Genomic DNA, 10,743 nt, shown 5'->3' with positions numbered 1-10,743 from the left:
CATTGTTTCAAACACAAAAACCAAATGAAGTCTACTCATTTTTCAGGTTAAAACTTTGTTAAGATTTAATCTTCAGTATAAGTTCTTTAACATGGAAAAATGACAAAAAAAGACTCGAGTGAAACTAAGTTTCCAATCAACCAATTGTTGAAGAATATTTTTTTAAAAAATAATTCTAAAAAAGAGAATTGAAAAGAAATGACTCAAGTTAACTTGTGTTAACCTTCCAAACTTGCGACTATGTTATTAAGACCAGGATCACCTTATAGAAAATAAATAGTAATTTTGAAAGATGAAATTGAAAAAACTATCAAATTTTAAAAAGAGTAAAAGAAGAATTAAAAGAATGAGGATCAAAATTGATATAGTGAAAAATTAACAAAGAAAAGCACAAAAATCGAGTGAAAAAAGAGGATGAGAGAAAAATGCTGTCAGTGACACACCGCCACCCATACCTGCCATGCTACGATGGAGATCCTGCTGGGACAATCCAAGTGAGACCGCAAAAGACCTCTTTAGGAGGTTGGAGGAGACCTTACGTGCCTTTAAAGCACGACGGAGCTCCTCACACACTGGCGCGTGCTATGCACGAGCTAGCTATTCCTCCCTTGCTCGTTCTTTTTTGTTTTTGTTATTGTGTAAGTTTTAAATTTAATCTCTCTCAATGCTAATTGTTTTGCGAGATTGAGCATCAAGTGAGCAAGAAAATTTTTCTTATGCATTGCGAAATCCCGTACATAAGCAACCAAAATAAATTGCTATTTCCATTCCAAATATATTCTACTTGAACGGACCAATTCGATTTCCATTCCAAATATATTCTACTTGAACGGACCAATTCGAAAACAAAAGGTTAGGTGATCATAAAAAAAAAAAAGGGACGAGCTTTTTACACTGCCCCAATTGATCAATCCTTAATTGTTGAATATTTGTCCTATCTTCAATTTTGATGTCAATCCTTAGTTTTTTTTATCTTAATGATGAATGTGGTATTATAACGCAAGACTAGAATCTTAAAGGAGCATAACGAAACACAATAAAGACAAAATAAACTAGAATACAAAAACAATATTCCAATCCCCATGCTAAAATCGAGAGTAGAATGAAATGAAGCTGTGGTGCTTCATCGTTCCATTATAACGATGAAGATTTCTCAACCAACATATACTATACATGGCTCAGCCTGGCATGGCACCCATGGCAAATCAATCCATCAAAAACAGCAAGAATTTGCACCTCTCGAAATGACATCTCAACAAACAAAACGAACCCTACAGAGAACCTTCACAAGGGAGTGGCCTGCGTTAAAGCACGAGCACTACCCCTTTGCTTTGCATATTTTCGTGCTCTCGGACCCACATATAATTCCTCGTGACTTGCAAGTTGAGCTGATCTGCCCACTACATTGTTGAAACGTGGATTGGAACTGGTTCTTGTATGGTAAAGTTCTTGATTATGGAGTATATTGGCATATGATCAATTGATTAACATTGCTTTTCCTATCTTTTATTATCCTCCTGCATCTTCATGTATTCCTTGCCCTAGCTAAGGTGGCCATGATCGGACCTGTTATAGACTGTTTTTTACTTGGTAATAAAAAATATTAAAGTAATGTTTTTTAGTGTTTTTTAATGATTTTGATGAAAAAAATAATATTTTTAATATATTTTCAAGTGAAAAATTATTATTTTAAATTCTTTTTCCAAATAATTTTTAAAATATACATTCCAACATAATATATTTAAAATATATATATAAAAAATTCAAGACGCTGATCCCATGATTAACACTTAAAAGTATTTATTATTGCTGTTGATTTCATGGGTTGAAGCAGAAGTTTACGTGGATTTTGGATTACATTAATATATAGATAACAATTCTCTTTCCATTCTAAATCCGGTTACTCCATCTCTATTAAAGATTGAAACTCGAATTTTCTAATGGAATTCTTAATTTTTAACGCATGGGAATCCCCTTGAAATAGAGTATACTAATAAATCTTAACAAGTATCCTTAATAACATGTATGATTAGTAGTAGTTGGACTCCTTTCCCCTGACCACTAGCATTCTAAAAATGAACAGAATTCGATTCCAGATTTTCTTGGAGGCTTGCTTTCGAATCTAGTAAGTTTGATGTATGTAGTTAAGGGAGCAGAGAGTATCTATCATATGGAGAGCATATGGATGCCTGGCATGCATGCTCTGCATTATAAATAGCCCCAAACACCTTGCAAATTTCATTTCATTTCATCTCGTCCCAGAAGCTGCTTGTGCTGCTCTTTCAAACCTTTTCCTGCCCTTCGCTAGCTGTGATTCCTTGATCTCCATTTTCCTCAATTCTCAATATGGCCTCTACCCAGGTGCTCCCTCCCTGCTATCAATTCTCTTAAATTCAGTTGCGAATATTTTTCAGTATGAAATTGAGTTGCAGGAACTATATATGGAGTGTACCTCTACTCCTAGCCATAGAGCTTGAAGAAGCTTCAAAATATGGTATCCTACGTACCATTGTACAAAGAGTTTTCACAGAGAATGATCTTCTAACAGTTTTTTGAGATAGTTTTTCTCTTTCGTTATATTCTATCTAGTTTCCTCACCTTCAAAAATAAAATAACGTTTATTTTATAAACTATTTCAAACACTTTTACACAAGGAAGTTTGAACCCCTTTTTTATATGTGAGCTTGCGCATCATGCCCACCCAACCACGGTCCAAAACCAAGGAAAGTTGACTAGTTTACTTTTAAGAATTTAGAGGAAGTGATCATATACAAGAGCCAACTCGAGGCAACATCTGAGAGTAGTGAATCAACCGGGGGTTAATCCAAGTTTATTTTTTTAAGAAAAAAATAGGATTTTTCATTTATCAAGATCCTGAATCGGTGAGTCAACAAGCTTTTATCAGGCTAGACCAAGTTGGTCCATATATAATTTATTTTCATGTGTGTCCCATTATATATAAAGGGAGTATAATTAATGGACATGGTACTTCATATTTCAGGTTGAAGCTGAGCCAGTCAAAGAGGTGACCAACAAAGCTGAAACTTCATCACAGGCATGTCCAGTAGTTATTGAAGAAAAAGCTGCCACAACTGAAGAACCCGAAGTGGTTGTGGATGATGCTGATGACGAAGAAGAGGAAGTGAAAAATGAATCGGATGAAGAGCAAGCAGATCAGGAGAAATTGGAAGAATATTCACCTATTATTGGTGAAGATGAGCCAAACACTAATTTTGATGACGAACTAGAAGCTGAAGATGGTGACTTGATTTAAGACAAGGAAAGAAATCTTACATGAGGAGAGGCTGTGGTGATCACAATCTTATATGTGTGTCTGGTTTTTATCATTTATGTGTTTTTATTATTTTTTTCTTGACACCTCCCATGTTTTATTTTGTCTTGTTCTGTTGCGTGTAGTATCTTGAAAACTATATTATAAAGTGTGCCTAAGATTATTAGTTAATTTATTATTTGCTAATTATTAACTAACTACTTCATTGTTGAGATCTCTCTCTAATGTATTTATTGCCTAGCTAGGTTGTAATCAATCCATAATGGTTAGGACAAGTGGTAAAGCCTAAGCTAAAAATATAAAATAAGGTCTTAGGTAGAAGTTGAAGTTCTACCCTTTAATATAGGATTAATCTAAAAAATACCTCTAGATAATCTCAATTTATAACTAAAATATCAATTTACTCTTAAATCTTTAAATATTCTTAAGTAAAAATCTACTTTCATTTTAAAAATCTCTTATGTATATATATATTTCCATCTAAATTATATATCTTTTTAATAATAAACCCGATTCGATCGGGTTAGAGTCGGGATAGAGTCGAAACTAAATAATAAATTTAAATATTTTAGATCAAACTTGAATAAATTAAAATCTAACTAAAACCCGAACCACTTGTGGCTTCCTAGCTTGTGTTTTAACCATTGGATTAGTATTTTATTGTCGAAAGTGATTGTACCAGCTATTTCCCGGCCCTTCTTTATTTTTCCCCGAACCATGTTCATTTCACCGACTATATAATAAGTTATTAGCTTAGGAGCAGCTCTCTTTTTCCTTAATTAGTTTTCCAATGCATGCAGCTTTGAATCGGAATTAGATTCCAAGTCATGGAATTGATTCCTAGCGACTTGCTGCGTAAAGGAAATATTAGTGTAATAAGGAAGGTGTTCGGAAAGAGAAACATGCAGCAACAGAAACTTGAATCATGCATGCTATATTAAGCCTTTCATTGTGCTAAACCATACAATATAGTAATAGCTAAGGTCTAGCCTTCAATATGGTCTACATTGTATCGATAAAACAGTGGAGACCATATTTTATAAATTAACTAAAACACAATTTATAATATAAAACCGAAACAACTTGCAGAAAAGAAAACAAATAGAAAAAAAAACTCGTAGAATTTGTATAATATAGTAATAGCTAAGGTCCCCTAGAATGGCGTGGGGGATGATACGCCTACATGTGTGCAACACATGTAGGTCTACTATATCGATTTATTAATATTATAATATTATAAATTACTAAAAAATCTCTAAAAGCATATGAATATTACAAAAGAAATTATGATGCAAATATGAAAATAACTTCCTAAGTTAACCTTTAATTTTTCAAAGTTATTCGGCAAACATGAAATTTTACTGTACATAAAATATACAAAAGCATAATAACTTCTTTAAATGCCAATATTTTTTAAACCTGAAGGATGCAAACATTATTTAATTATGCAAATAAATTTGCAAAGACGCAAAAGCCCATGAGCCGGAGGCCAATTATTTGAGCTCCTATGACCAATATAGTATTTCAGTTGTACATAAAATATATAGAACAACAACTTTGTTCCCGATTAATTATCAAATGACATTTGAATCCCATAAAAAATACAATTTTATTCCAATGTAAAAGCAATTGTTAAAAATTATCATTACACTAATTAAATTCATAATGAATCTCCTCACATGCTCGGTAATTTATCAAGCCCTTTTAGTTTTTTTTAATGTGTTATAATCATAGTATTTTTAATGGCTGTGATTTAAAAATAATAAGTTTTAAAAAATTTATAAATTATAGTTTTTTAATCAAATTTTAAAAGAGAATCTTATATAAATTATAATGTGTTAATTAATTAAATACTTTTAAATTTATAATGTGAGTAAAAGATATATGGCATCACACCACACCACGCACTACACCGCACGTCAGCAAACGGAGTCCTTACAATAAAGAAAAGCACAAAAATCAAATCACACTTTCTTTCATTGGATTATAAAATGAATCATATAAGTGTGTAAATTCATCTTAGCCCTTCTTATAATTTCTTTCTTTTATAAAACTTAATGATGATATAATTATACAATAACGATGCCTTGATTTTTTTTCTTAAATAATAAATCCGAACATTTAAGATGCAACTTCATTAGCCACAAGAAAATTAAAAAAAAATTAAATATTTTGATAACTCTATCAAGAGGTGGAATAAAATTTTTTTGTGAATTTTAAGGGGTGTAACTTAACTAGTCAGACTTTAAGTTTGCTATCTAAAAGTTATCCATTCGAGTTTCACAAATCTCAAGAGCACTAAAAATTTATATAATTATTAATTTTAAAACCTATAAAATTACTCAAAGTATGTATATGAATATTTAATTTATATGACTCTTATCTTTTTTCCAAAATTAATTCAAAATACGAGCAAAAGAGAACGAGTCATGGGATTGCAACCTAGCAGGGACGATGGCCATTCTTGTATTTGTGTTAATTGTAAACGACAAACTAAGAAGAATAAAGAAGAACTTCCTCTATATCCATGTTGGCATGGGCGAGGAGATCGAGAGGGCCCTCTGAGATTTTTTATTCTTCGTTTCTTTTTCAATTCTGGCTCAGGTTTAAAGGCTAAGTAGCAATCTAACAGAATGGCTAGAACCTCCATGGTTCACAGGGTAGTGAGCTTAGATCCCTTGACTTGACTTGACTTGTAGAGAATGGCTAGAATCTCCATGAATAAATAGAGGAAATAAATCCCATTTTCTCTGTTGCCACAGTATCCTCTCGCTCTCTTTTCTTACTTTTAAATGATTAAAGCAACCTCGATTCCATTAGATTTTTTTTAATGGTAATTTTTGGTTTTTAATTTTTTTAAAAATTAATTTTTACTTGAAAAAAATATTAATTTGATATTTTTTAATTTTAATGAGTTGATATCAAAATAAAAAAATATATAAATTATTTTAAAAGGTACAATACACTGCATTACCATAATATCATATCTGCACTTATTTTTCTAAGCATTAATGTCAAATCATATAAAAATCAAAATTCATATAAACAATTAATTTATCCTCTCACTGTTTTTTCTTACTTTTAAATGATTAAAGCAACCTCGATTCTATTAGATTTTTCTCAATTCAATTCCAAAATCAATATAGAAGTTTCGCTTTTTGTACGGTAAAAATTAATTTTTACTTAAAAAAATGTTACTCTGATATTTTTTATGATAATTTTCATTGATTTTGATTAATTAATATCTAAAATAAAAAAAATTATTTTAAAAAACATAATACAATGCGTTACCATATTATAACATCCACACTTAATTTTCTACACGTTAATGTCAAATCATATAAAAATCAAAATTTATATTAATTTTTATATAATATTTATGTGCTGATATTAAAAAATATTTTAAAAATTAAAAAAATATTATTTTTATTTATTTTTAAAATAAAAACTATTTAAAAAAAATAATAACAACCATTTACTCCAAAATATCCCGTGGAAAAGGTTGTGACCGCAGGAGTACTTTTCCTATGTGTTTGTAAATCCGTAGAGTTTTAAATGATAAAAAAATATTGACTTTGAACTTCAAAATTTAAAAGAAAAATAAAATAATATTTTTTTAATAAAAAAATTACTCAAATACTCAATATCATCCATGTTGACGGATATAGCTACGATTCTGTGTTTAATAATGTAATAATGATTTTTAAAAAAATAATTTTTTGAAATTTTTTTATTTTTAAAATCAACACTTCATAAATATTAAAAAAATTAAAAAATATAATTTAATGTTATTTCAAGAAAAACATATAAAAAAATTACAGCATTTTAGTAGAGGTGTTTGAGAATAGGATAATGATTGCTTTTCAAGATATTTTTTTGATATTATTATATTAAAATAATATAAAAACATCAAATATAATTAATTTAAAATAAATAAATAAATAAATAAATAACAAACTGTTGGTTAATTCTCTGACGGTGCTTGCTAATTACCCACCACGAGAGAAAGATCAAACATTAGAGGATTAATAATGAGGAATTGGAGTTGAGAAAAACCATAACGTGAGTTAAAAACACCAGTGCTAGTGAAGCGGTAAGAATTCTCTTCCCTGGTCATGTGATTCATGTCTACTGCAATTTCAAGAAATGCTCACTGTTGGACGTTGACCCTTTCATCAGTGACTAACCCATTAATTGATCCATCTTTACTTTTGCAAACCCTACAACTTTGTCTACAGAGGCTTAACGTCATCGGTTATCGCACAGAAACAAATCGCAGCGTCCATACACAAAAATGGCCACGCGTGTGGGGTTAAAAGAGTTAAAAAAGCTACCCGATTAGAGTACCTAATGTGCCTGTAGCTGAAGTCGTACGTGATAGGCTAGAGGAGAGGAGAGGAGAGGAGAGGAGAGAGAGGCTTTGCTTGCTTAATTGCTTGCAGAGTGGTGAACCCCAAGAAAGGAAGAGACCAACTCAGCTTTATCGATAAATCTTGCATTGGAATATACACTCTCTGATGATCTGCGACAAAGTAGCCAGGCAAAGCAAAAACCCTGAAAGAAGTTAAAGATATATACAATATAAAAAGAAAGAATCCAGAAGAAAAAGCAACCTCACCTTGTTGCCCCATCATTCTCTCTCTCTCTCTCAAGTCTGACCTTACCTCTTTGTTTTCCTGTCTTCTACTGTGAAACTTCGTTATCTGAGTTGTTTCATCCTCCCTTTTTACCTCTCAGTTCAAGTTTTCTATATGCCTTTTACTTTTCCCACAAGCTCTCGGCTTCGTTTGTTTATGAGTTTATGGGGTCCGTGTTTTGTTTCAATGATAAACTTAAATATATTTAGTTAATTAATCTATATTATATTCTTACATGATTCCATTAGAAACTCTCCTTTAGCTAATAAAAAAACATAGTTATTAAACTTAATCTTTCAAACTGCACAGCAAAAACTAGGACGATGCCAAACAAGCCGCAGCCTCTTTTCTCCTTTTAAATTGATGTTTTGCACCCACGCTTGCACTCACAAGACTTACAGTCACACCCCAGAACAAAACAAACTAGAAGGAGTACGATCCAAACATCTCCAAGATTCCAACGCTTCTCTGCTCCAACACCATTAATGGAAGTAAGCGCTGTTTGTTCTACTTTGCTCTTTGTTTCACACATTTGTTACAAAATATATATACTCCCCATTCTTTCTGTCTCTTTGCTCTTCTTATAAAGTTCTCCTCTTGCTTATTGCAATATGCACTGACTTCTTCTTGTTTTTTTTGGTGGGCTAGGATTATTATTATTCAAGGAGCCATGTACCAGCATTTGGAAGCTGGGACTGGAACAATGATATGCCTTTCACTCAGTGCTTTGAATCAGCCAGGCAAGCAGGTCTGCTTCGTTACAGTTACTCAGAAGATCGTGATCTCTATGTTGCTGGTGATCTCTATGAGAATGATGTCGTCACTCCTACCATGATCGTCGTTCCTCGCCGTAGGGTATGTATATATATGGAGCATATCATTGTATTTCTTCCATCTTTTGGCCCTCGACAATTTTTCTAGCCTTGTTTCAGAAAAAAAAGACAATTATTCTTAAAATTTTATTATTAGATGATTATTTAACATCATCAAACAATCGTTAAAAGTGAGCATATAATTTTTCCATGCCTAGTTTCCGGGTTTTTTTTTTTTTATGCTTTCTTCATGATCTTTCTTCATGCTCATGAATCAAGGGATCATGAAAGGTGGTGGTGGGGCTAGAGTGACAAGTAAAAGTTCAAAGAAGAACGGGGAAGAAAAAGAAGATTCATTAAAAGAAGTTCAAGTAAAGGGGGCATGAACTAGGGGACATAACCATATGATGTGTAGAGGATGCATTAAGCTTTGATCGATTGCTTTTCATTTATATATATTTTTTAAAAAAATTATGGCGTGCGGGTCATGTTCCCAAGAAAAAGAAAAATTAAAAAAAAATCCTCCAAAGTCTTATGACAACGAGGGCTAGTCTAGGGCCTAGGCATTGATGGATGCCATGGCTAAGCTAACTAGCAACACATGAAATTAATTATAGTTCCATTGATAGCTTCATTTGGGAAATGCTGGTTACAATTGATGAATCTCTCAGGAAAAAATGCGTCGCCCTCGAGCCAAAGAAGAGAAAAGGGAGCAAAGTTGGGCGGTGACAAGTGATGTAAAGGAATCGCCAAGTCCTCCTCCGATTTCGACCAGGCCAACACCTAAGCCAGTTGACGAGGACTTGTATAAAATCTCACCGGAGCTCCTTTATGCAAAAACCAAAAAGGTAGGGCTCACATTACTTTTCTTATCCTTCTTTCAAATTGAGATTCCATTATTACTTTGCTTATAAAATATTTTTTCTTTTTATTTACATACCTCACAAAGCTATTAGTTTCTTCTTTTTTGAATTTCATTAAGTTTTAATTTTTTTTTCTCTTTTTTGTTTTTCCTCGTGCAGAGGGGAGGGCTGTGCTTCTTTTCAAGCTGCTTGATGCCCACCTGTGCTCTTTGAAGGCTGCAGGGCTGCGTAAATATATTTATATTAATATATATTATATATTATAGTAAGGGGATGAGAAGCACATATTATTTAGTGCCCGTTTGGTAACGCTGTTAAGTATGTTACTGGCCGCATTACCAAACGTAACCTAATTCCTTAATGTGACAGAAATTATGTTATATTACTACTAGTTAGCCTGCTAGCTGGGACTTGTTGCCGAGTGGTGAAGGGTGGTTTTTCATTTCTTTTGTTTCCGGTGGTTTTTTTTTTTTTTTTTATTTGTTCTTTGAAAGTCTCTATGGCATTTGAAAATAGGGACGAATTAGAAAGGTTTTAAAAAGATAAGGGGGGCTTATTGGTTTGTGGGGCAAGTTTGTATTCCCTTTATGTGGAAAAGAAAAGCAAAAAGGCTCTCAAGCAATTTCATCCTCTGCATTTAGTTCTTTCTTTCTTTCCTTCCCTTTCCATGTCCAGTTTAGAGTAACTCGTGCGTGGACTGACTGGCTGACTGACTGACTGACGGCTGGCTGACTGGCTGCTGGCTGGCTGGCTGACTGATCAAGTAATTTGTATGATATCATCACACCAAAGTGCTTCTTTTACTATCAAATGGACCTCCATGGAATTTGTATGACATTATTCGAAGTTTGGAATTTGAAACTTTAAAAAATGTACTAAATTTCTTGTTTGGTATTTCTAATTTGTGACCCGGACTTTGTTTTTTTAAATCAATTTTCAAGTTGATTTTAAAAGTATGGTTTTAAGGTCTTGCTTTATCTAAAATCAAAATAAGAAATCAAAGCCCATGGTCAAGTGCGTGCCCGAAATCTTTCAAAATAAAACTTTTTTTTTTTATGATTTCTTTTCCCAACTCTTTCTCCAAGTCAAGTGGTCAAAGATGATGAAGTCAAGTGGTCAAGATGATGTGAAGATTTAAC

At 32.4% G+C, this 10,743-nt stretch overlaps 2 protein-coding genes across 2 annotated transcripts; both read left to right on the top strand.

The window, feature by feature from the left end:
- The first annotated feature begins 2,203 nt into the window (after positions 1 to 2,203).
- On the top strand, positions 2,204 to 3,463 carry LOC133691338 (uncharacterized). The gene is made up of 2 exons (XM_062111797.1): positions 2,204 to 2,361; positions 3,002 to 3,463. Exons 1-2 carry the CDS (start codon positions 2,347 to 2,349, stop codon positions 3,272 to 3,274), a joined length of 288 nt encoding a protein of 95 aa, XP_061967781.1. The 5' UTR covers positions 2,204 to 2,346; the 3' UTR covers positions 3,275 to 3,463.
- Positions 3,464 to 8,205: 4,742 nt separating this feature from the next.
- LOC133691529 (uncharacterized) lies at positions 8,206 to 10,240 on the top strand. The gene is made up of 4 exons (XM_062112069.1): positions 8,206 to 8,420; positions 8,578 to 8,784; positions 9,413 to 9,589; positions 9,764 to 10,240. The coding sequence occupies exons 1-4, from the start codon at positions 8,415 to 8,417 to the stop codon at positions 9,815 to 9,817; spliced, it is 444 nt and encodes a 147-aa protein (XP_061968053.1). The 5' UTR covers positions 8,206 to 8,414; the 3' UTR covers positions 9,818 to 10,240.
- The last annotated feature ends 503 nt before the right edge of the window (positions 10,241 to 10,743 follow it).

Source organism: Populus nigra, chromosome 4 (assembly GCF_951802175.1).
Source record: "Populus nigra chromosome 4, ddPopNigr1.1, whole genome shotgun sequence".
In the NCBI taxonomy this organism is placed as follows: Eukaryota; Viridiplantae; Streptophyta; class Magnoliopsida; order Malpighiales; family Salicaceae; genus Populus; species Populus nigra.
Note: the sequence above shows the minus strand (reverse complement) of the source record. Positions and strands in the feature narration are given on the sequence as shown.